Consider the following 26,134-nt stretch of genomic DNA (forward strand, 5'->3'; position numbering starts at 1 on the left):
AAAATAAAGAAAATCTAAGATTTTCCTGGATAATTTGAGCCAATCCAAATCGACCCACAATATTATTTAAAAATAAAAATAATTTAAATCGGCCATCCAGCCCATCAACTCAAGCTTGCTTGGGTAAGAGATACGACTAGACTCGAATAATGAACAAGTCTACTTCATAATTGAAATTATTGAAGAAAAACACATGAATATTTAATCAAATTCAAGCTCTTGGTATCTTTACATGAAGTTTCTTACATACTTTTTATCAGTGCCTCAAGTTTCAACTAATCTACTGTGTATTTAATTAACAATGAGCACAACAACTGCAATAGACGGTTTATGAAAACCTTAGTTATTATTTGCAACCACTCAACTAATTTAACATCAAGGGCACAAAATTTGAATGAATCAGTGTTTGAAGTTTGAACCCAGGAATGGGGAGGAGCACGATGGGCTGTGCATATGATTTAAATCTTTGAAACCATTTTCGTAGGACGAGAATTAGTCTACAAGCGGGCATCTGTATGTGAAATGAGCAAACCTGGACAAATCCTCATCCTCAACTAGGAGGAGTGCCTTCTCCTTTGGCTCGATAGATGGCTTCTAAGCACTCTTTAGCCCTATGAACCTTTGACTGAAGGTAGAAGCTCCCGACCTTGGCGTTCTTCTCGAATAAGACATCATACTTCTGCAATAAAGTAACAGGAGAAGTTTTAAAGGTTATTCAAGATGAAAGCAACAGAAAAGGGGAAAGAAAAAACGATACATGAAATACTAGCCTTCATCATCTCCTCCCAAGCAGTATCCTCGCTTACACCAAGAATCTGCCTCGCTTCTTGCTCTGTCATGACTTTGCCAGCTCTACGGGCAGCATTTTGTAGTGTCTCATGAGTAACACCGGATTTGGCAGCATCTGCGATGAACTTACTGTTCAGAAGATTGATACATATGAAGCAAACACATGCCACTATAAAAATATTACTAATCATCTCATTATTGCTCATGGTTATAGCTAAAGCATAAGCACATCTTATTACAAAAGAATGCTGTTTTTGGGCTTTTTTTTTTTTTTTGATAAGAAAAAGTGGGTATATACACTCATTAGCAAACAACATATGCATGTATGTATATATATATCAGTGTATGTCAAAAAGGAGAATAAGATTTGCTTTAGTTCATTATGAAAATATCCCAATAAGCAGCGTCTGCTACAATGATTATAGCAGACAATTGTACTATTTTTAAGATAATATCTTCATAACAATCTATAAAAACAAGTCTACTTTTCAAGCAAAGTAGAAACACAATATAACGGTAGTGAAATAATGAACTAACTTGCAAGTGCTTGCCGGTATGCCTGAACAACAGCACGAGCAAAAATACCCGAGCCCATTACGATTAAGTTGGCAAGAATCTTTGCAGCCTACAAAAAAGGATATATGGATAAGAGAAAAAAGAATGATAATATCAAAAAAGCAAAAGAGTATAATGAGAATATATATATAAGAATTTTACAGTCATCCATAGCTACAATCTCTCTGATCTATATCCTTATCAGAAACAGGACACTATTTCAAATCTGGGAATTCTGGAAATCAGAATCAGAACAAAAAGGCAACGAAGGCAGCTCAACAAAGCTGACTGCAAATAGTTTAATGTTACCTAGAAGTGATTCTATAATTTAAAGTTGCATTTCATGGTTAAATCTTAGGTATTAAAACTTAAAAGAATCACTTTTTACCAGCAATCAATATGTTCTATAATTATTAGGGCCAAAGAACTAAAAAGAAAATCACTTAAGACATCCTGGCTTGGAATGCCATGTTACTTGAACTTGAGAGTGAAGTGTCGGATTTGGGCACATGTCCCACACAAGCATGTTCAATTTTTTCCATGAATTTGGAAAATGCTTGGAGGGCCATACTACCCGTTTCCGTGATTGAGTTGGACACGGGTACTTCAAGGAAAAAGAAGAGTAGACGCAACAGAGTTGGAATGAATACCTTGACATTATACTAAAAGGTCCTCATCTTACTCGAATGGCTTATAATGTCAAAATTAACATAACTAGGAATGAACTTGTATAGCATGGTCATTGGTCACTTATTTTTAATCTCGGTACAACAATGATATTATCATGGTCATTCTAAAAGTTATGGACTTTAATGCTCAAATTGCTGTTTCGGAAAAACTAGGCACCACACGCAAATAAGGCCCAAGTAACTAGACGCATTTAACATCAAAACCTATATGAAGCATAGAATTAACTATGCAAGTTTAGATTAATTTCCTCCAATCTATCACAACCAAAAAATATGCTAAAGAAACATAAAGTTAAAATCATTCTTAATGTAGCAAGACTCGTTCTAGAATTGATATACAATTTACATTCTTAGGTCTTAACATTAAAATCAATATGAATTTAGGTTCATTTCCCTCCAATATATCACAACCAAAATATGCTCAAGAAACCAAGATTCTATAAATGAAAAATCTACAATAAACTCTTGTAATAGAAGCATTCAAGCCCTATAACATCAATGTTAAGAAAAAAGATTAAGAGATAGAGGTGTTGAACCATGACGCAACTTAAACCAACTTCACCAAAGGATTCAAATTTTAGGTCCACCAAGAATACGAATCAAAACCTTTTCAAATTACATTAGCTGCTTGCAAAAAAAAAAAAAAAACCCAACTTTATATTGATCCTAAAAGATAGTAAAAAGTTGAACCAGATCAAGTTAACCTAAAATTTGAAAGATCACGTCTAAAGGTTGTTAAAATATTAACCAATATATGGATGCCGATTACCAAAACTTGAATTACCTAAAAACTTCACAAGCTACCTAAACCATCCATATTAGCATTTAGAATTTTTTTTTTTATTACTTTTTCATTTAATTACTATTCCCCAGCTTATTCTAATTTAATTTAAAACTAATAGTAATAAATAAAAAATTCATGCAACTGAATTGAGAAACAAAATTAGAGAAGGTTAAACAGAGAACGTACCATGGCGGATCAAAATTCGATTCAATCAATGATTACGATGACAGAACACGTTTCTTGCTAACCCAAAAGATAAAAGAGAAAATTTGATTGAAACAATTTCTAAAATGAAAACAGAGTTCGAGAAAATGAAGGAAAATGAGAAATATTGTTTTTTAGCAGTGTTTTATATATATATATATATATATATATTGATTGGAGAAGAAGCAAAATTAGGAGACTTAAAAATTTTAAGATCTCCAATGACAATAGGAAATTTCCAATTTTCTTTAAAGAAAAAGTCCAAAATACTTTTGGGCTATCTTGTACTAATAGTTAGGAAACAAACCCTAAAAAGATTTGAGCTTAACGGCAATTTAGGAAAAAGAAGAATCCAATAATGACATTTCGGCCCAATAAAGCCCAAATATTATAGATACAAAAGAAAGCAAAAGGTCAAATTTTGATATTAGTCCTAATACTATATGTATGCTGCAAGTTTAGTCCCTATACTCCAATCGGTCAATTTTAGTCCAAGACATTTTGAATTCTAAAATTTCAGTCTTGATTCAAACAGTAGTAGTTAAATCCATTAGGTCAAATTATATATTTAGTCCCATGATATGTGCATATGTAAATGAGGGCATACTTTTTCAAATATTGTTTTGTGCACTCAACTGGTCATGAGTTATTTCCTTAAAGCAACAACCAAATAAATTGACATAGTTTCCCCAGCGGAGGCATTCGACTTGCCATAACGACTTTTATGCTTGATCATTTGTTGGGTTGTGGTTTTGCTCGAGGTTGATGACTAAGCTTTTTGCTATGTCGATAATAATTGTTTTCAGCGAGTCTACGAAAGAGATTCTTTGCATCGAGGTGACTACTCAGTTTAATGGTTTGTCTTTTATCGGTGATCAATGATGGAGGTCTGATTCAAGTGTTGGCTCAAAACCCCGAAGTTCAGCTACCTCTTAAAACTAAAAAAAGAAAAAAGGAAAAAGAAGTCGTAACCAGTGACGTGTTCGACGTTTTGCCGCAAAGAGAGAGATCCTCACAAATTTCTTTAGGACCTACAAGTAGCTACAGCTGTAGCTAGCTATTTCTTTTTGCCATTTGGTTATTTCATGCATGAATGCACAATCATAATCCCTCTTAATGTAATTGGATCTTTCAAACAAAAATACAAATGACAAAGGAGTATTGATCTTTTCTTTGACCATGTTTTTTTCATCCTGGTCCTCATCAATAATGTGAGATTGAAAGACTGAATTGTTAATTATATTAAAAATATAAGTGTATAATAAAATCATTTTAGTATAAGTGGGGTAAGGTATAAATTGCTGGCTAAAAGCATAATTAAGGCATATGAAATAGCTTCAAGTTTGCCATATGTACAATATACTTGCTTTCTCAGTTCACTTTCATATGATATTTTATTCTTCTTTTTCCCTTTTCATGACTTTAAGTTTTGAAAATATATGTTATTTTATTAGGAGTTTGGTAAGAGATATTTAGATTTTCAATATGAGAAATACAAATTATTTGTCATTATATAATTGAAAATTGTTTTATTACGAGGATGATATTGAAAAATAAAATATACAATATTAATTTGATCGTACCGTTAATATTCAAATTTAAGATTTATTCTATAAATTCTTTTATTAGCTAACAATCCGTCTCACAAAATCACAAATGCATGCCCACAATAAATAGAAACGCTTACACATTTCTGTGCACAATTAAATTAGGTGAAAACCAATATAATTAAAGATGTTATTGAACGATAATTAAACAGCCACTAGCTCTCAAGCTTTCTTCCCAAGCCACTTGAACAAATTAAGAGAATGTGTAAGATGGCCACCAAAGAATTGGAAGCAGTATGGCTTGGACTATCGAAATTGTAGCTCCCAAATGCAATGTCCAAACTCTTATTCAATGGACTTGAAAATCTTTCATGGCCAAATTTTCTCTCCTTGGTGCCTTCTTTTATTCTTTTTGAGAAACTAGAACCTGAAATTTTAATTTAAACAAAAAATTTAGAATATTAAATTAATTGTTAGATTATTATTAGTTAACTATAGGTTTGACTAAAATTTTACTTACATGAACGTTGCGATTTTGTGGTTGATCTTTCTAGACTCAATAGTGAGTAGGTGGTGGAGGAGAAGCGTAAATATAGGCTGGAGGTGGAGGTGATTTCACTGGTGGGGGAGGTGAGTGATAGTAGTATGGGGGAGGGGGTGAAGGGGATGGAGGAGGTGGGGACTTGTAATAGTAGGGTGGTGGTGGAGAGTGGACTGGTGGTGGTGGAGATTTGTAGTAGTAGGGAGGAGGTGGAGATGGTGATGGGGGAGGTGGAGATTTGTAGTAGTATGGTGGTGGTGGTGATGGAGATGGAGGTGGTGGAGATTTGTAGTAGTAAGGAGGAGGAGGAGATGGCGATGGGGGAGGAGGAGATTTGTAGTAGTATGGTGGTGGTGGTGATGGAGATGGGGGAGGTGGGGACTTGTAATAGTAGGGTGGTGGTGGAGAGTGGACTGGTGGTGGTGGAGATTTGTAGTAGTATGGTGGTGGTGGTGATGGAGATGGAGGTGGTGGAGATTTGTAGTAGTAGGGAGGAGGAGGAGATGGCGATGGGGGAGGAGGAGACTTGTAGTAATATGGTGGTGGTGGTGATGGAGATGGAGGAGGTGGAGATTTGTAGTAGTATGGTGGTGGTGGTGATGGTGATGGTGGAGGAGGGGAGTTGTAGTGGTAAGTTGGTGCTGGAGCCTTCACTGGAGGTGGTGGTGATTTGTAATAGTATGGTGGTGGAGGGGAATGAATTGGTGGAGGTGGGGATTTGTAATGGTATGGCGGTGGTGGAGAGTGGACTGGTGGTGGTGGAGATTTGTAGTAGTATGGTGGTGGTGGAGAGTAGGCTGGTGGTGGTGGAGATTTGTAGTAGTATGGTGGTGGTGGAGAGTGGACTGGTGGTGGTGGGGACTTGTAGTAGTAAGGAGGAGGCGGAGATGAAGACGGGGGAGGAGGGGATTTGTAGTAGTATGGAGGTGGTGGTGATGGAGATGGAGGTGGTGGGGATTTGTAGTAGTAAGGAGGAGGAGGAGATGGTGATGGTGGAGGCGGGGAGTTGTAGTGGTAGGTTGGTGCTGGGGCCTTCACTGGAGGTGGTGGTGATTTGTAGTAGTATGGTGGGGGTGGAGAGTGGACTGGTGGTGGTGGAGACTTGTAGTAATATGGTGGGGGTGGAGAGTGGACTGGTGGGGGTGGAGATTTGTAGTAGTATGGTGGTGGTGGTGGTGACTTATAAACATAGGTAGGGCTTGGTGGTGGCGGGGACTTGTAATAGTATGGTGGAGGAGGTGGTGACTTGTAAGCATAAGTAGGCGATGGTGGTGGTGGAGAGGTGTAATAGTAAGGAGATGGAGTAGGCTTTGGCTTTGGCTTCTCACACTCCTTGTAAGGGGTCTTTGGAGCATAGGCAAATGGCTCAGCCTTAAGCACAACCTCATACTTGTCCTTGGACTTCACGGTGAGCATGGCACCCTTGTTGCCCCCATGTAGACCGGTAGCAATGTTGCAAGATGAACCCTTGGGTGGGGCATGGAGCTTGGCCTTGCATGCCTCAGCTCCATATTTGGCATAGTTAAATCCTTCAACTGTGATGCTAAATTTTCCATTGATTTTGGTTTTTCCGTAAGCTGTGATCTCCTTTTCTCCAACCTTGCAAGTCACTTCCACAACAGCATCTGCTCCATGTGAAATAATCAAAGTCAATCACCATATTTAGCATCAATTTGTTGCGAAATGTCAACCAAATTCTGTACCATGTATATACTATATTTTTCTTATGTACCGAAAAAGCAAGCATATTTAGCTTTTCATGTGTCTATATGCTGCCAAATGGGATGACAGAAACGGTAAATCAACCAAGTTTTATTATTTTAATAGGAAAATTTTGATCTGATTATAAGATTTCTATTCAAAATTCTTCACTAATTAATTAGTTAATCTAACAGGCAGGCTTGTCATTGCTTAATTAGATACAGTTACAAAAGAAATAAATAGACAAGGACTTTGTTTTCTTGCTTAACCTGTTTGTTTTTTCTCTTTTAATTTAATTTATTTCGGTAAATATATATACATATTGATTCCTTAAAATTATTACAATATTTACATGGTTTAAATTAAAATATTAAATATATAAAATTTTAACTTCTAGAGCACATGATATATGACAGGGTTCCGCGAAAATCTTAACGTAAATTTAAAAGAAAAACAAAAGAAAGCTAATTTACATGCAAATGTAAAATAATATATATATTAACAGATGAATCAAAGTTGGACATTTAAAAATTGGAAATGTATGAGAAAATTGTACCTTTGAGATGTTTCTTGTTGTGCGATTTTGCTGGATAGCTCCAGTCATAGCACCTGTAGCAGTAAACTTTACCAACGACCTTGACTATGAATGGGTGGGGGTGGGGGTGAGGGGCGGGATGATATGGAGTTGGAGGAGGTGGTGATTTGTAGTAGTATGGTGGAGAGACGTAATGCGGAGGAGGTGGCGGAGACGTATAGTAGTAAGGTGGTGGAGGAGATGGTGAAGGTGGTGGTGGAGACTTGTAGTAGTAAGGAGGTGGTGGAGATGGTGATGGTGGTGGGGGAGACTTATAATAGTATGGTGGTGGGGGAGACTTCACTGGAGGTGGTGGGGACTTGTAGTAGTAAGGTGGTGGTGGAGATGGTGAGGGTGGTGGTGGAGATTTGTAGTAGTAAGGAGGTGGTGGAGATGGTGATGGTGGTGGTGGAGACTTATAATAGTAAGGTGGGGGTGGTGAAGGAGAAGGTGGGGGAGACTTGTAGTAGTAAGGTGGTGGTGGGGAAGGAGATGGAGGTGGCGGGGATTTGTAGTAGTAAGGAGGAGGTGGTGATGGGGACGGTGGTGGTGGAGATTTGTAGTAATATGGAGGAGGTGGAGATGGAGATGGAGGAGGTGGGGACTTGTAGTAGTATGGAGGAGGTGGGGAAGGAGATGGAGGTGGTGGGGATTTGTAGTAATAAGGAGGAGGTGGTGACGGGGACGGAGGTGGTGGAGACTTATAGTAATATGGAGGAGGTAGGGATGGGGATGGAGGTGGTGGAGACTTGTAGTAGTACGGGGGAGGTGGTGATGGGGATGGTGGCGGTGGAGACTTGTAGTAGTATGGAGGAGGTGGTGACGGGGATGGTGGTGGAGGAGACTTATAATAGTATGGAGGAGGAGGTGATGGAGACGGTGGTGGTGGAGATTTATAGTGGTATGGAGGGTTCACTTCATGTTTCGGTGGAGGTGGTGGTGACTTGTACTCATAAGGTGGTGGTGGAGAAGGTGAAGGAGGTGGTGGAGATTTATACACGTATGGTGGTGGGGGAGATGGAGAAGGTGGTGGAGGTGACTTATACTCATAAGGTGGTGGAGGAGGTGAAGAGTATACATAACTATCAGCCGACGCAACACCTACATTACTCGCAACAGCAACGACAACAACAGCCAAAGCCACCAACATTTGGGACCAAAACTGACCCCTGGCAGGGTCGCCCCAAGGAGCAGTCATGAATGGTCACTCAAAAACACCACCCTCAGCGGCCAATGTGGTGCAGAATTACTACACTACTTCTCCCTGTTTGTAAGAGAAGGAAAAGGGAGGGAAAGAGAGAAAGATTTGGTTAAAGCCAGCATGAAATGGAAACTGTATATATAGTTGAAAATAATTGTTGATAAAGAGCTGTCACTAATAGACTTATTCAATGGATTTTATTTTATTTTATTTTCACAAGCTGGCTTCTTAAAAAAATAAATTTTAGATCTTCATGCTTTTGGGATTCCTCCTATGAGCAGTCCAACTACGCATTTAGTCTATGATGTTATAATCTTTAATTTATTTTATTTTATTTTATTAAAATTTTATTGAAATTGTTTCAGGAATCAAATGACACAATAATTGGATAATTAATCAAAATAATGTTATAAGGCTAAATTATTATTTTAAATATAATTTTCTTTTATTTCACAATCTATTTAAAAGAATTGGTATGTAATATTTTCAAATATTTATTATATTTTATAAAACACTCATCCAATTTCTAACCCTACTTATAAAATCTGAAAACTACCTTAATAAAATAACAAATGACTTCTCTTAATATAATTATATAATCTTTTATTACTTCACATTATGGAAAAATTCAACACTGCTTCTAAGAAGAAAGAAAACAAGAGAGAGGCTGCCGCTTTGCTGGAAAAAGTATTTAAGTCTCTTCTAAAGTTTATTTATTAAATAAATCTTAAATTAAAAGACACATAATTATTATTTAATATTTTATTTTTGTTATATTTAACACATTTTATTCAATAAGTTTTGATTAAAGTAATAAATATATAACAATTATTTAATTTGAATTGGGGTTGTAATTAAAATTCTTTGTTTAAGAGTTGGGATTATTGAATCAAGCGAGCCACTTAGACCATGACAAATTTACTTGTAGTTAAATTTTTTTTGAAAATCTAATTTAATTGTGAAAGTTTCTAAATTGATACAATATTTAAAACTACTCATAATCCATCACAACTCTTAAAAGATGAATAAATGTGCTTCAAGATGCTCGAACCCACATTCTTTTACATTAAAATAATTAAATTAAAAATAGTGAAAAATAAATGAAATAAATAACCATGGTAGAATTATATTTTTATTTAAAGGGATTATGTGATTTTCTTCAAAGGCTAAATGAGTATTTTTCAAATTATATGGATAGTAAGTGTCTTATATTTATTAATATTATTTATGGAGAATCACAGCCCTTCGATCATGGTTTAATCAGTCTTATAACTTCCATTTAATTTTATAATCAAAGTGATCAAATTTCGGCCAAATGCTCTACAGACAATTCACACATAGCTTTTAATTTGACCAATTAAAGTAAAGCTAATTATTAAGGAAGTAAATTCCAGAAACAGATATATAATTTACCCACAAGTTCTTTTTTATTAATGTTTTAATTTTTATTATCTTTACATTTTTTAAACTCTTCAAATATTCACGTTTATAGCATACTCAAATGAATGCACGTCTGTAGGCACCTTCCTTTCACTATTTGCAATACTTTACTTATTTAAAAAATAATTCACTATTTGTCCACATATTCCATTTCCATATCGTTTCCTCAATTATATGGCAATGGCATGTGAAATTCAGTCAAGTCGTCTTATAGTAATTCAACGGATTGGGATAGGTTCGTCTTATGCGAATCCCAATAGAGATTGGGTGTTTGGATATAGTCGACATATTAGGAGTTGATTCGATATTAGAAGCTGAAATTCATACGATTGTAGATGGTCTTTAATTGACATGGAAGGGAATGATACACCGATTAGTTATTGAGATTGATAGTAAAACGACGATGGATTTAATACTAAGAGATAAAAAGAGGGGGTAACACTTAAATGGAGTCGAAAGTATGTAATTAGATGGCGAATGATTGGCATGTTAAAATTTAATTTGTGCCACGAACAGCAAATATGACAATTAATACTATAGCTAAGGAGGTTAGAGGACACACAATGGAATTAATTGTTTTTCTCAATCACATCCGACGATACATAATGCAATTTTACATGATTAAGTACTAAGCAAATTAATTTTTAGCTTCTGTTGAATACTACTATTCAACTTCCTTTGTACCGAAAAAGACATAATTTTTTTATTTCCATAATTAATTTCTATGAAAATATTTTTATTATTTAAAAACAATATAAATTATGTTACACCGATTCAAACGTAAATTAGAGATCCATGAATATATCTATTTGCATTATTTTAACAAATTTGTACTAAAATCGTTGCGTGTAAGAAATCATAATTCAAATCCTTAGCTCCCACAGACCAAAATTACTTCAATGCCATAAATTATATTTTGGAGTTTAAAAATATAAAATGTTATTTTATAGTATTTTTATTAAGTAATAATTGAGCCTTTTAAATTTAAAATATATTTTGATTAAAATCCTAAATAAAATATGTAATATATAAATGGAAGTCAACTTCTTATAAGCTAGCTTTATTTGTTACATAAATTAGCTGTCACATTGTTGAATATGATAATAAATAAATTGCACAATTAATATTCTGTCAGAATAATTAAAATTTCTATTTATTTTTTAAAGCGATGTGGTTAATGTACACAAATCTAGATGAATTCAGTCATTTACTTTCATAAATTAAATCCTAAGTGTAAACTACAAAAACAAAAATAAACCATTTTTCTCTAATATGGTCAATGCCTTCTTAAAAATACTTAGTAATTTTCATATAGGGTAAATTATTAAAATAGTTAATTTTGTTTGTCTTAGATTACATTTTAGTCACTTATGTAATCTTATTGTAACATTTTAGTCATTAAGCCGTTAATTGTTGTTAACAGTGTAACGGTAAGCTGATGTGGCATGTTAAATCATCATTTTAAATGAAATTTAGGTTAAATTATACAATCGGTCCTTATATTTTTTCGTTTTGAGTAATTTAATTTTTTCTTTTATGTTTTTAAACTTTTTTCCATTCTCTGCTGCTTCTCCCTCTATTTTCCTCCTTCTCCATTTCTTTTAACATATTTTTCTATGTTTTTCATTTGTTAAAACTAGTCCCTATACTTTTATTTTGATATTGGGTTTTTCTTGTATGTTCTATTTAATGTTCCTTTTGATCACTTTTAATATGTTTTCGAGTTAGGGTAACAATTTTGTATTTATCTTCAATGAAAACTCAAAATAAAGATTTTTTAATCTTTTTTTACTTATTATAGGCAATTGTGAATTGGAGTTTCTAATATTTTACAATTATTGCTGAAGCTATACAAAGGATCCAAAAATAGATTATTGTGGTGATTAGGGTTAGCTTGGTTTCTAGTTCTTGGCATCAAATTAGTAAGCAAATCAATGTCTTTGGTAGAATTTAGCTTGGTGTCCTATTATATATCGGAGAAGAATCAGCATTAATTAATTCAATATATAGGATCGATTTTATTCATCTTGCAGTGATAAAAAATGGTCTACGAGTTTACGCACAAAGTATGTAATCAAATATATTTGAATTTAACAAATAAAGAAATAAAATAAAAATTAAATTAAATTGTTCAAAAAATAAAAGTATAGGGACTAGTGTTAACAAATGGAAAACATAGAAAAACTACATTAAAAGAAATAGAGAAAGGAGAAAAATAGAGGGAAAAGCATAAGAAAATGGGAAAAAAAGTTAAAAGAATATAAAAGAAAAAAATTAAATTGCTCAAAATAAAAAAATATATAGGGACCAATTGTATAATTTAACATAAAATTCCCGTTTAAAATGATGATTTAACATACCACGTCAGCTTACTGTTACACTGTTAACGACAATTAACGGCTCAATGACTAAAATGTTACAACACGATAATATAAGTGACTAAAATATAACCTGAGGTAAACAAAAGTGACTACTTTGATAGTTTACCCTTTCGTATATTAATGAAAACAAGATTGTAGAAAAAATTTAATTAATTAAACTTTACAACTTACGAGATTAAAAGATTTATACAACAATTTTGTTAACTATGAGATAATTAAAGAATGTATAATATATGTATATAAATATATATATTAGAGACAAAAATTAATTGTTGAAGTCATGAATGGACTGCTTTCATCAAACCCTTTTGGTTGTATACTTAAATTGCTCTATTCATCTTCACCTAACATTGTCATCATTCATCTGTTTCTAGCCCGTTTTGTGTATATATATTTTTGAACAATTATGGTTTTAATTACATAACATGGTTTTTTTTCCATGACATGCAATTGTAGTATTTTACTAAACTTTGAATCCATCATATATTAGATTAATTTTGTAAAATTATACATAAACAAAAGGTTTACAATATGAAAAGAATTAGAAAGCATGTTGATAAATAAAAGTTTTAGTTTTAGTTCTTTGTCGGCGCAATCCAATAGTTAGCAATAGCACAACTAAGATGTTGTTATTAGCAGTTGTTCACAGTGATACATCTTTAGTAGTTTTGTTAGTACTGCCAGTTTTAAAACAACTGAATTGCTATTTCTCAAAAAAAAAAAAATCGATGTTATCCTAATCATCACAATTATTAAAATTACTTATTTTAAAAAAAATTATTAAAAATCTTAAAATCAAAGAAACAAATTTTAAATTTAAACATATTTTAAGTCCTTTAATAATAATCGCCGATTGAGTTTTAACTCGATTGGCATGAGTATTGTTGTCAATGCAGGAGTGAGTTCAAATGCATTAAAAAGCATTATCCTCCTATTTATAAGTTAGGGGTAGTTTTAAGCATTGTGTTTAAAAAAACAGATATATGAACTCATTTTATTACAATAATAACTTAAAATCTATATATTTTATTACACTTAAATACCGTTAATTTTATTTTGTTACCAAATAAGCTCTTTAATTATTATTTTTGAAATAAGAGCTTATTAGGTTACGAAAAAGGACTAATTTGAGTACAATTAAAATATATGAACTCATTCTAAGAAAAAGTGAAATGATTTTTATTAAAAAGGTGAATTTTTTATAATTATTTTAATTTTTCACCGGTGAAAAATTAATAGATTCCCTAGTATTAAGATGTATAAGACAAATAAAAGACACGTAAAGCTGAATAAATTTTCAATATATATATATATAGGAAGAAGAGGTAGTCAAGTAGATAGCGTATTTAGAAAGGTGTACAGAGGCATTTGTCAATAAAACCAATTATTGGTTTTGATATCTATAATTAATGCTTCTATAAAATGCTATCAGTGACAGTCGTTAAATTATTTATAGGAATAAATCATATTTAGTCCCTAAATTTAGTAAATCTTTTAATTTAATCCCTAATTTTTTTTCATCCATGTTAGCCTCAAAACTTGACATTTTTTTCTCAATTTGGTCTTACAACTTGGATTTTATTAAACTGTGATTATGTGAAACTCTGAGATTGTGCCACATCGTCATCTGAAAATTAAAAAAATTATAAAAAAAATTAAAAAGGAATTCCAGTGATGATGTGATGTAATCTCAAAGTGTAGTGTCATCATATATAGACGAAATCCAAGTTGAAGGATCAAATTTAAAAAATCTGCTAAATTTTGAGACTAATGTAAATAAATAAAACTTAAAAACTAAGGTGTCATATAAAGGATAATGTTATTTAATTTAGCAAGGCATATGCATGCATTTAAGGAGGCTGTCTTAATGGAATAATAATTAATGAATGAGCTTATATCCATGTTTTGGAATCCTCAAAGTTGGATAGTCCCTTTTAAACCCCAAATTGGACATGTAAAAATATTATTATAGGCCGAGTTTACTGGTGAAGTTTTATTTATTTATTTTTGGAATTCACTGGTTAATGTTGATCTGCGGAAAAGATGTTCTAATGTCCAACCTAATTGAAAATTGAACCAACCAATATAAATTTAAAAATTCTTACGTAACATCCTATCCATGTTTATTAATCTGTTGCTTGAGTTGCAGTTAACTTAAAACGGTAATTAATAATTAAATAGTAAAATAAGTAGCCCTAAATGGATCATAAGATCAGCATCAAATCAAATAAGATACTCCCACGCCCCATTTTTCACATGCATGCCATAAATTTTTAGCAACCAATTCTTTCTGTTAACATTAATTTAGATAGAGATTAGAGAAATAATTGTTTTATTTTATTTTAAAATAGTATGATTATAATTTTTAAATAATTTTTGCAACGAATATTTAGAACGCCTTAGGACTTTTTTTTGAAGTTGTTTTTTTTACATTATTAATAAAAATGGTTAAATTTCAATTCTAGTCTCTCTACTTTTTAACTATATAAAATGGTTAAATTTCAATTGTTGTCCCTATATATGCTTAAATTTAAGATTTGATCTTTATGTTGACATAATTTGGTACCTTGACATTTATAATACCATTATTTAATCTAAATGTTTTATTTTAATTAAATTGCTAATGTAAACTTAAAGAATTGTTAACATCATTAAAGTTTGGACAAATTACCAAAAAGCTCTATTTTTTAAAAAATTATCGAAATGGGCCCGGTATTTTATTATTTACTGGAATGGGCCATTTCCCCGAAATCGCGTCCACGTCAGCGCGATGTCAGGGGACATGTCAGAACATCGCGTCCACGTCAGCGCGCTTTGCTTACGTTGACACAAATCGCGCCTACAAGGACGCGATTTGCTGACGTGGATGAACAGTTTATGTTTTTTAGCTTGGAAAACTTTGAAAGGCCATAACTATTCGCTCGGTTGTCCGATTGAGACGATTTTTTTTATTTCAAATAAATTTTCGAGATCTACGCGCTGACAAACAGCCGAAGGCGGTTTGCCGTAGTTTTCATCGAAAAAGATCATTTTTTGCCCCTAAATTTCGATTTTTTCGGTTTAAAATTGAATTTTGAAACATTCAAATCATTATTTTCCTTATTTATTTGAAGTAAACACCGGATTTTTTTTACAGAATTGTTGTATTATTTTTTCTGATTTGACACGTGTATGGAATAGGTTTTTATAAATCGTTAGAACGTAAGTAATATAATTAAGATAATAACAGTATTTCTATAATATGTCAATTAATTAGTTTAGTTTAGTTGGTTAAGATGCTTGTTCTTTTTCCTTAGTACCTTGGTTCAAATCTTGTTGGTAACAATTTTGAATCTTTTTTGTACTTGTTGCTATTGATGTAATATTGAAGAGTTAATTGATTAAAAAAATAAATACAAGTACAAAAAGATTCAAAATTTATTTTTTTTAAAATACCAAAAAAGCCCTATATTTTTAAAATTTATCGAAATGGGTCCGGTATTTTATTTTTTTGACCATTGGGTACTGTTCACGCGCGGGCCGAAATCGCGTCCACGTTAGCATCTCACGCTGATGTGGACGCGATTTCCTGACGCGTACCCTGACATCGCGTTGACGTGAACGCGATTTCCCGAAAAAAGAACCATTCCGGTAAATAATTAAAAAATGGGCCTATTTCGGTAATTTTTGAAAAAAAGGGGCTTTTATTGGTAAATTACCCTTAAAGTTTTTGTTAAATTCAAACCCATTACAATGTCATTTTTTTATGACATAATTATCGAGTGAGTATTTTGTTTAAAAATAAAAAAATTTAACAATATTAATAACTAAATCTAATTTTAAATTGAAAAATAAAAAATACAAATATATATATAAAGTAAAAACTATTATAATTTTAAATTTTAACTATTTAATTAAAAATAATTAGTTTCGTATCGTAAATGTGAAACCATACTAAATATACATAAATCTAAAAGTTTGAAAATGTCCACTTTTCATTCCTTCATTATTAATCATTTCATTAAATTGACTTACAAAATATACATATGCACATGAGTTGTCATACCCTTGTCGGTAAATAAAATAATTTGCCGATAATCTTGTTTTATTCATTGTTTGTTACTTTGTCCCTTTTTAATTTTTTTTTCTATTTCAATCCTTTAATTTAGTGTTTAAGTTTGAGATTTATCATGTGTAATTATATGTATAGATTTTCGAGTTTTGCCATATACAATTACCAAGTGTGGGTTTTATTTTAGTAAGTTCATTTGTTAGCTTTAGTTTGGGTTGTATCAGTTCTTATACCAGCTGTGCTGTAATAATTTGATTCAACTTTCTGATTCCCCGGATAATCCATGTTATAATAGTTTGATACTTATGATTCCTTAGACATATATTTGTATTTGTACCTTGATTATACTTGTAACACTTTTTTCTAAAAGGAGCAACTGAAAATATAAAATAGAAACGACAACTAATTGGTTATGTCGAATCTAATCCTACATTTATAGGTTTTATGTATAGAGTAATTTACTATCATTCAAATTTATCTCACTTAATATGTTGTATCCTCACTCACATACAACTATTTACATTCAATTCTACTACTAAATATTTCCTCTCTAAAAGTCTAGACTAAGTTGATAAAAAAACCAATTTATTTACAACATAAAAATTTCATGAATGATCCTAAACAACATATTTGAGCTCTCTAAAGAGCATATATCAATGCATAAATAAGTTTGTCTTTTGTGGATTAAACTCCTGATTTTAGAATGAGATAATATAAATATTTTCATCAATTGAACTTTTTTTGATTGTATCTCTCTTTAGACATGAAAAGTAAATCACATTATATCATTTTGTATTGTCCTTACTTAATTGAATATCTTTCATAATGTTCATCGCGAAATTTGTTGCATTATATTCTTTAAAAATACACATATATAATCATAAATTTTAAGTTAAAATATACCAATAAACAAGCAAGCTATAACCAACTCAGTTGCATTTGACTATTACAACTATAGCATCAACATTTTCTTTTCAGATACTTGTTACATTAATCAAAATTTCAAATCTCATTTATTTGTTCTCAATTTGTAACACATCAACATATTCACATAAACATAAACCTCTGTAAGACATCTTAAGTAACACATCCTTGAATTATATATTCTTATATTATGTATTAACTTCAATCTAAACTACAAACTTAATCTATCATATATCTATATATATATTATAGCAATTTGAAGTTACAAAAAACGGAACAATTTCTATGTGACATGCTTATAATCTACCTTTGACACAAATTTGTAATTATAATTTTCAAAGTTATCTGAAAAAAAAGGCTGATATCACTATTAATATTTCGTGTGATATGTTAAGTCTGATCCTAATTTATTTTTTATTTGTCAAATTTGCTTCTTCTTTTTTTCCTTTAAAAAACAGATAATTTATCCACCGAAATTATGAAAAATAATGCAAAAAAAAATGTTCTTCACGTCTTTGTCACTTATCATTGCCAGATTTACTCTCTTTGCACGTTTTGGGTCTCGCACAATTTTTCTTATTTTTCAATTGATTTTTGTTTTGATTTGCCGTTTTATTAAAAAAATAAAAACAAATTGATGGAAGACTTAATTAAAAATAATAAAAAATTGACCCCATTCTTAATTATATACCACTTGTCACATGCAAGCGATAAAATAAATTAAAGTAAGCACATAAAAGGTATATATATTAAGAAAATGTTTTTCTTCTAAATTTTGTAAGATCTTGATGCATGCATTAATTTAACCTAAAGTATTTTAGTTTAATGATTTACTTCAGATTTGAGTTTTGAGTTCGTATTCGAATTTTATGCTTTGTAAATTATGTGCAATTTTTTTGAATTTTATTTTGATTTAAATGTGATAATGGAATATGCCCAAATTTTTTATTTAAATTTAGATATATTTATATTATCAACTCTTAATTACGATTATAATTATTTAAATATATTATTTTCTATTGTAATTATATTAATAACTTTTTAAATATATATTTATTTTATGAAAGTCATTCTTTTTTATACATTTCTAGGACAAGAGATTATCCTCATATAAGTAAATAATTCTTAATTAGTGGCTTATAGATATTGAAAATAATTATTAATCAACGTTTATAAAAAAGATTAAGAATTTATATATGGTTCGGTTAAGATGGATTCAGGACTGACAACAGCTGGTGGAGTAGTACGCGAAAGCAATGGAGACTAGATACTAGGCTATAATCAATTCTTGGATAATTTTTCAGTTTTTGATGCAGAGGTATGGGGCATTTTAGATGGCCTTTCTCTTCTTCATAAACGAGGACACAGAAGGGTAATGATTCAATCTGATAGCTTGAAAGTGGTTAGTATTATCCAAGACGGGTCATTGGAGGCTTCGAGTTTTACTTTGCCCAGGCGAACTAAACAATTTTTGAAACATGAAAGTTGGTGGTTTATAAGGCATATTCTTTGGGAGGAGAATCAATTTGTTGATCACCTAATTAGAATGACTTCTAATTGGAAGGAAGGGTTGCAAGTTTTTGTTGATCCAGAGAGATTCTAGCAATGATTTGTTTTGATAAAACAATTGGTGTTTTTGCTTAAAATAGTCCTATGTAACTAAGTGTTATTTTCTTTTTATTACACAGAAAAATGTACATCCAACTTCTTACAAGGAAGACATTTAATTGAATTTTGTCATTTATTACTATATTTGAGTAAAGCTAAAATAATTAAAAAAATCAAAATTGAAATATAAATTTATAATTTTATAAATGTTTGAGTAGTCAAATTGTCCGATCTTACAAGTTTTTACATGAAAAGTTGATTAATGTGATATTTATTAACAAAATAAATGTATTAGGTTTTTTTATTAATTTGATGATAAGAAAATAAATATTGTTTTTCGATAATTGACACATTTTTTCAAGTGAAAGATGCATAAAAGTAGTTTATAGAGTGTGGACTTTTCTTTTTAGTTACAAAGAATTAAAGAAATAAATTGAATGCGTCCGTACGGTACAACATAGTTTTCATGATGTATGTTTAATATTTCTTAAGCAGCAATCAACCAATTATTATGACCAAATTAAGAATTATTCAGACATTACATTATCCAATGTACGAAACCGAGTAAATGAAAATGTAAGACTTATCCCAACATATTGAATTTCAAAGGAAAATGTTTAATAATTGACTGACTTGTTTAGTTTAACACGTTTAATACAAACCCAATTGTGTCTAAAATTTTTTATTAATAAGAATGAGTTATTCAATTTTTTATACATAATTATAAAATATTAAGTCGGTTGAGTCTTAACTAGATTGGCATGAGCATTGTTATCAATGTAGAAGGACGTGAGTTCAAATACGTTGAAGCGCATTATCCTCTTATTTATGGGTTGGGGAGGAGGTATGAGTAGTTCTAGACATTGTGTCAAAAAAAGTAGATATGATCGGAACTTATAATTAGATTATTCAAAAAAAATATAAAATATTAATATTACAATATTAGTTTAACATATTTTAAATGAAAAAAAATCGAAATAGAAGTCAAATCGTTGTGATTTTTGGTCATTAATCCAACTAATTATAGGGACGAGTAAAATTTGATCCGATTTAAAAAATAAATTTTTTATTTTGAGTTATTAGATTATTTTAATCAAATTAATAAATATTTTAATTTTTGAGTTTGAGTTGAGTTAAATTTTAAACTTAAAATTTTGAACTCAAATAATATATTAGTATAAATATCATTCTTTTAAAAATTACAAAATAATATTTAAAAATATAAAATATCTATAATTTCATTTCAAAAATTGATAAAATATATAAAAATTCAAAAAAGTAAAATAGCAAAATTATAAAAGATATGTTAAACTATAATTTAGTTTTTAAAATCCAAAATAATAAATTGAGATCTTGAACAAGTAAAATATCAAATTAAATTTACCATACTAATTATTTTATTTTTCTCTTATTTTGCTTTAAACGAGTTTTAAAATGCTCATAAACCGTAAAATGAATATGGATGATATCTTTGTGTTATATATAGATAGAGAGAGATTTGAAATATATATGATATCAAAATATGCTAATTAACTTAAAATTCAATCATATTGCCAACTAGGTTTTAATATGGTTGGTTTATTTTTTAATTTAATTAAAACAAATTTATTCAACCGACTTGACTTGAGCTCCATTTTATTTCGCTTGGTTTGAAAAATATTCATATTGAATTACGATGATAATAAAATAGGATTCATCAACTTAACAACTCCAAAATTGTTCACTCAATTCAATCGAAAACTCACCCCTACTTGATTAGATGAGATTATATAGTTAAATATACTAAAATATTAAATTATTGATAAATGTTAAGGTTGGATACTTTGATGTCTTAGGTTTGACTTTTCACTTTCTACCTAACTATGGGTTAAAATATATTGGAGGTCCCTTTATTATAGAGACGAGATTAAATTAGTTTATCTATAATTAAATAGATCAACCTAGTTCTATATTATTAAAAGAATCCAATAAGTCTAAATTGTAACAAAGTTAATATTTATTGTAAAAATATATCTTGAAATTTATTTATTTTCAATTGCAATTCATTTCAAATGAAAAAAAATCATTTACGAATCATAAAAAGTTTATAAATATTAACTCTATTAAAATGTAAATGATATTTTTTGGTAGAAAAGAACAGCTTTTAAGCAATTACATTAACAATCAACTTTATTCTAATTTAGTTTTATTTGATTCCTTTTAACAACACAAAGACTTAATTGATTTTTTTTCGGTAGAAATGGAAATAGGCCAAGCCTTAAAAAAAAAAAACTAATTACTACTTGATCCTACAAGCATACCCAAATAGATATCCTATTCAACAAAAATCTTATCTCAGACAGCGATTATTTAAGTATCACCAAATATATTTACCCTTAACCATGTGTTGTCCCTAGAATTATTTTTATTGCAATCCCACATGTTTGGTCTTTTTCAAAGTTATTTTAGTTTTGGTTCTAGACATATTTTGGTTTTTAGTTCAATTATCCTTCTACACTGCTTCATTTTATTATAATTAATTTAGATGTATAAAATTTAAGTTTTAATATGGGAACAATTGTCAAGTTTAAGGACTAACTTGGAAAAAAAATTTAAGCCTTAATGTGAGAACAATTGTCTAGTTCGAGTCCCAATGTGAGAAGAATTATCAAGTTTAAAAATTAACATGGACTAAAAAAATTCAGACCTTAATATAGAAAGTTGTTGCCAAGTTTAAACCTCAAATAATGATTTAACCTTTAATAAAAGTACAGCAAAAAGGGGTTACATTCAAGGTTCCTGGGCTCAACCTAGACCCTCCACCCAACAATTACTGGTCGAATATTGATGATCCAATTAGAAGCCCAAGCCTGCAATATTCGTACTTCATCAAACGGACCGTCTCAAGGGGGTCGAACGGCAGCGGTGATTTGCATCAGCCTTTCATTTTCAAGTTTCAACCCAAGTACAGCGATCGGCTCTCGATTCCTTACTTTAAACTTACTGGTAATTTCTGTTTTATATTTTCCTATTGATTTTCAATTGTTCAGTCTTTTCTATTTCTGGGTTTAGATTCTTAAATTCTTTCCTATTATCTTCAATTAATTTCTTTTTTAATTCTTCCTTTCTATTTGTTATCTGATTTGTTTTCCTGTGAAAGGTAAATAAAGCAATAATTATATTTATTTATTTTCGGTAATTTGTTCATTTATGGGTGCATTTTGATCTGCTCATTAACACCAAGTTGACATGTTATTGGAAACCAATGAATAACTTTGTCATACCAAGCTTTCATTTTACTGCAAAGGTAGAAATTCCTAAATACTAAAGCTTCAATTCTCATTTGATCTCATCAATATGTTGTAGATTAGCTGAAATTCTACAAGTTTCGATCTTATCTTGATCGAGGCTGCGAATATCAAGATGGTGTATGAAATAACTGAGCAACAAAGTAAGCATATTTTTATTGTGTAGAGTTGAAGTATTAAGTTTGAAATTTCTTTTGTGAAGATTGTTGATTAATATGATTGATTCTCTCATCGATGTTGGGAATTAATGGTTAGCTCGTATCTTCGTGATTATCATCGTTATTTCTGCCATTGCTTCCCTGTTTGAACCCTAATAAATTTTCTTGTGTAAAGTTGAATTATCAAGCTTGAACTTATTGTGTAAGGACTGTTGACTAATATGATTGATTCTCTCATTGAAGTTAGTAATTAATGGTTTGCTTGTATCTTCGTGATTGTCACTGTTATTCTGCCATTTCAAGAAGCTAGAACTAACTATCTCTTCGGAAACAAGCAATGGCCGAAGAAATTCAAGCTTTAGAGAAAACACGTACTTGGGGTTTTGTTGATTTGCCTACTGGAAAGACTTTTGTTTGCTGTAAATGGGTTCACAAAATTAAAACTCATTTTAATGGTTCGGACACCGTTTTGAAATATGATGAATTCCAAGGAATTCGTATTTCTTGAGTTGAATTGAATGTACAAAAGTAGGTTTTATACCATAGTAAATCCATGGATTATGTACATAAAGAATAAAATCCCTAAAATAAATACTAGAATCACTAAGATTAGCCAGCTCAAATGGTGTGCATGCTGCTGACAAGGTCCATAAGATTTATTTGAAATTCAACTTTTCCCATATTCTCTCGAAATCTTTAATAAGTTTATTTATCTTTTGGCTTGTAACATGAGAAATTTTGGCTTTAATTTGCAGAGGTTGGCTTGGGTCTTATTGGCTTCGGTATCTCCTTCGCATTTCTAGGTGTATCTCTCTTCTTTGACCGGGGTCTGCTTGCTTTAGGAAATGTAAGGCCCCGCATAGAAACAACATAATTTTTATGTAGATTATGTGTCACAATATGATAATTCATTATATTTCAGTATTCTAACGTTCTGGAATTATGCAATCAGATTTTGTGGTTAGCAGGGGTCGTAATATTGATCGGTTGGTATTCTACTTTGCAGCTTTTCAGAAAAAACTACAAGGTACCGTTTACAAAATCATGTTAATTCACTCGTCCCGTAATACTTACAATGGTTTTAATTTCTCGATGTGTATCCATTGGGAATAAATCATTCATAAAGAGTTTCGTTACCTTCAGTAGCATGAGTACTATTCCATACCACTTGTGAAGAGTATGCAGTTTACTTTTTCTGATCAACCTATATAGCTTTAGGTTCCCGTAGTATAAACTTTACCTTTTTTCGGCCTTCTAATGGAAGTTAGGCGCATGTGATGCATCGATTATGCTTGATTTGTTACATCCTAACAATATTTGTAAGAAGTTGCTTTATTTACTTTTAGTCACAAATATTTTAAACATATTGACGAATTTAAATTACATAGTATCGGTGGACACTGATGTAATTCTGTCTCTATCTCCTTTCTTACTCAGGGTACTGCTTGTTTTATTCTGGGGCTCTTTTTCTTATTCGTGCGTTGGCCAATAGTTGGTATAATCTTGGAAATATATGGTTGCTTTGTGGTTTTCAGGTTAGTTTTGTGTTGCGTTGCGAGCTTTAAATAAGATGACATGTTTATGCTGCTGCTAAACTTCAGTTGCATTTTTTCTTCTTTCAGTGGCTTTTGGCCTTCGGTCAGTGGGTTCCTCTGTCACATTCCGGTTGTTGGATGGGTTATACAGTATCCGGTCATGGTACGTTGATAAAGTTTTCTCGGTTACCTCTTTGTAGTTTTTGTTTGCTTGATGGCTTGACATAAAAATTCATTGCTTTTCATTTTTTTCGGAAACATCTGGTCCGTAAACATCTGCAATTTATATTAAGTTGCTATGACGTTCTTTAATTCATTTTCTTGCTAATCAAGAAAAACTTGCATGGATTAGTATTTATGCTTGCACGTTTTCGAGTTCAACATCATGAAGTTATCTGATCCGAGTATCGACTGTTAGCAAAGTATTTCACTTTTGCTATTTCTTAATGGCTGCAGTTCCTTGATCGGTTGAGAAGGGGTTAGGATCATCCGAATACAGGATGAAGTATGCGATGTTGATCTTATCTAAGGTACTGTTAGTTCTATAGTTCAGTGTGGCTTACATTTAGTTTCAAAAGCTTAAGATGTTTGTAAATGAAGACATGGAAAACCTCCCTCTTGAAGGGAAACTAGGAATCTCTGAATTTTCAATTTTTAATGATCAAAGCTTTTTGTTGACACCTACAAATGTTAAACCGGTTTATTCCAAATGCTTGTCTGGCTGATAGGATATTGATGTTGCTGGTACAATTACAGGTAAATGACAATCACAGTATAAATTATAACGGACTGAATTTTGAACTTCATTAATTTTTCTTTTACTTTATTTTTTTCCTTCTTTTTTCTTTTTCCACGTTTCTTATTCTTTCCTCTCTTTTTTTTTTTTCTTTTCCTTTATCACCATCATCTCACCCAAGAACATTCACCATTATCATCTTCAGCCCACTAAACCTACTAACAACCCATGAACCAAGAACCCCAAACCACCAAAACACCAGACCCATAAAGCTGGACAGTGGAGAGGAAAAGCCGGATGAGGCTTTACAGCTCCATTCGTAGATTTCAAGGGTGAAAGTGACGCTTAAGAGTAAAGAAACAACATACAAAAAATGGGGGTTGATCCGACGGTGGGGAAGGGAGATCGGAGAAAGCTAGGCTGTAACTTTGGCTTTAGATCTAGGAAAATCAGTGATGATTTTGAAGAAACGAGTTTGGACGAGAAGAATAGATATCGTCGGCCACCGGAGATCACTACCGGCACGGTAACCCGACACCTAAACTAAAGTATCCAGCAATTAACAAAAGGAATATTGTATGTATTTAAAGCGTATTAAAGGTAATAGAAACAAAGTATTTATTATAAAGGAAATGAAAATGTTCAAATATCGGTAAATTATATTTAATGCTTATTAAAGGTATGTACAATAATCTTAGGGTACAATCATAAATTTTGTTCTTAATGTTTATAGTTTTATTTTTATTTAGTTAAATTTAGTCATTAATTTTTAAAAAGTGCCAAATCGATTTTCTTTAATAAAAATATTGGCTAAAACATTAATTCATTAATAAATTTGTTTTATATCTCATGTCAACAAGTAATTTAAAAATTAAAAAATAAATCAAAATTCAAAAAAATTATGAAAAGTTCATAAAAGTCCAAAAATATAATTTTAACATTTTAATCAATATTTTCATTAACAAAACATCAATTCGATTCTTTTGCGAAATGTTAATAGTCAAGTTTATTTTTTTAAATGTTAATTAATTAAATTTAACTAAAAGAATAAATGTCAGATTGATAAAATTAATAACTAATTTTGACGCTATGCCTAAACTTGACGTATGTTGAAATGCACTCTATTTACCTTTAAATATACACATATACATTAGTATATAAATACTAAAAGAAAAGACGATTGTATATATTTAAAGTTGCAATTGTTGTTAACGGTTTACATTTTGAAAAATATTATCTATAAAACCCTAAACTCAGGTATCCAGCAATTAACAAAAGGAAATTTTATAGAAAATAGGATGTTATCACATGCTTTCTCTTATGATGGAAATCATAAATACTTTAATATTATGGCCTCAATTTGTAATTCTTCCATACAAAAATGGTCTGTTGATATGTCACTGTCATGAGGATAGAATTTAAGTCTCGC

At 31.0% G+C, this 26,134-nt stretch overlaps 3 protein-coding genes across 4 annotated transcripts; 1 reads left to right on the top strand and 2 right to left on the bottom strand.

The window, feature by feature from the left end:
* Positions 1 to 176: 176 nt before the first annotated feature.
* Positions 177 to 3,170, bottom strand: LOC105800423 (mitochondrial import inner membrane translocase subunit PAM16 like 2). Its single transcript, XM_012631558.2, has 4 exons — positions 3,004 to 3,170; positions 1,327 to 1,414; positions 771 to 904; positions 177 to 679 (listed from the first exon to the last, which is right to left on the bottom strand). The coding sequence occupies exons 1-4, from the start codon at positions 3,004 to 3,006 to the stop codon at positions 551 to 553; spliced, it is 354 nt and encodes a 117-aa protein (XP_012487012.1). The 5' UTR covers positions 3,007 to 3,170; the 3' UTR covers positions 177 to 550.
* A 1,436-nt stretch (positions 3,171 to 4,606) lies between these two features.
* Positions 4,607 to 8,685, bottom strand: LOC105800424 (extensin-2). The gene is made up of 3 exons (XM_052621439.1): positions 7,367 to 8,685; positions 5,089 to 6,734; positions 4,607 to 4,995 (listed from the first exon to the last, which is right to left on the bottom strand). Exons 1-2 carry the CDS (start codon positions 8,580 to 8,582, stop codon positions 5,125 to 5,127), a joined length of 2,826 nt encoding a protein of 941 aa, XP_052477399.1. The 5' UTR covers positions 8,583 to 8,685; the 3' UTR covers positions 4,607 to 4,995; positions 5,089 to 5,124.
* A 13,167-nt stretch (positions 8,686 to 21,852) lies between these two features.
* Positions 21,853 to 24,657, top strand: LOC105800425 (vesicle transport protein GOT1). Of its 2 annotated transcripts, none has more exons than XM_012631561.2 (7): positions 21,853 to 21,974; positions 22,335 to 22,419; positions 23,190 to 23,281; positions 23,387 to 23,461; positions 23,872 to 23,969; positions 24,057 to 24,132; positions 24,426 to 24,657. In XM_012631561.2, exons 2-7 carry the CDS (start codon positions 22,392 to 22,394, stop codon positions 24,450 to 24,452), a joined length of 396 nt encoding a protein of 131 aa, XP_012487015.1. In that variant the 5' UTR covers positions 21,853 to 21,974; positions 22,335 to 22,391; the 3' UTR covers positions 24,453 to 24,657. The 2 variants fall into 2 exon arrangements, with proteins under 2 accessions (XP_012487015.1, XP_012487016.1); XM_012631562.2 differs by lacking the exon at positions 21,853 to 21,974 and adding an exon at positions 21,984 to 22,128.
* Positions 24,658 to 26,134: the final 1,477 nt, after the last annotated feature.

This window comes from Gossypium raimondii, chromosome 9 (assembly GCF_025698545.1).
Source record: "Gossypium raimondii isolate GPD5lz chromosome 9, ASM2569854v1, whole genome shotgun sequence".
In the NCBI taxonomy this organism is placed as follows: Eukaryota; Viridiplantae; Streptophyta; class Magnoliopsida; order Malvales; family Malvaceae; genus Gossypium; species Gossypium raimondii.

What these genes read in the sequence shown, in the direction of transcription:
- LOC105800423 (XM_012631558.2), bottom strand. An exon ending in ATACCGGCAAGCACTTGCAA is followed by an intron (nt 905 to 1,326) that starts GTTAGTTCATTA and finishes AGTTCATCGCAG; the next exon opens with ATGCTGCCAAATCCGGTGTT. An exon ending in CTTGGGAGGAGATGATGAAG is followed by an intron (nt 680 to 770) that starts GCTAGTATTTCA and finishes ACTTTATTGCAG; the next exon opens with AAGTATGATGTCTTATTCGA.
- LOC105800424 (XM_052621439.1), bottom strand. Translation starts at nt 8,582, where the DNA reads ATGACTGCTCCTTGGGGCGACCCTGCCAGGGGTCAGTTTTGGTCCCAA. An exon ending in CAACAAGAAACATCTCAAAG is followed by an intron (nt 6,735 to 7,366) that starts GTACAATTTTCT and finishes CACATGGAGCAG; the next exon opens with ATGCTGTTGTGGAAGTGACT.
- LOC105800425 (XM_012631561.2), top strand. Translation starts at nt 22,392, where the DNA reads ATGGTGTATGAAATAACTGAGCAACAAA. An exon ending in GTCTGCTTGCTTTAGGAAAT is followed by an intron (nt 23,282 to 23,386) that starts GTAAGGCCCCGC and finishes TTATGCAATCAG; the next exon opens with ATTTTGTGGTTAGCAGGGGT. An exon ending in TTTTCAGAAAAAACTACAAG is followed by an intron (nt 23,462 to 23,871) that starts GTACCGTTTACA and finishes TTTCTTACTCAG; the next exon opens with GGTACTGCTTGTTTTATTCT.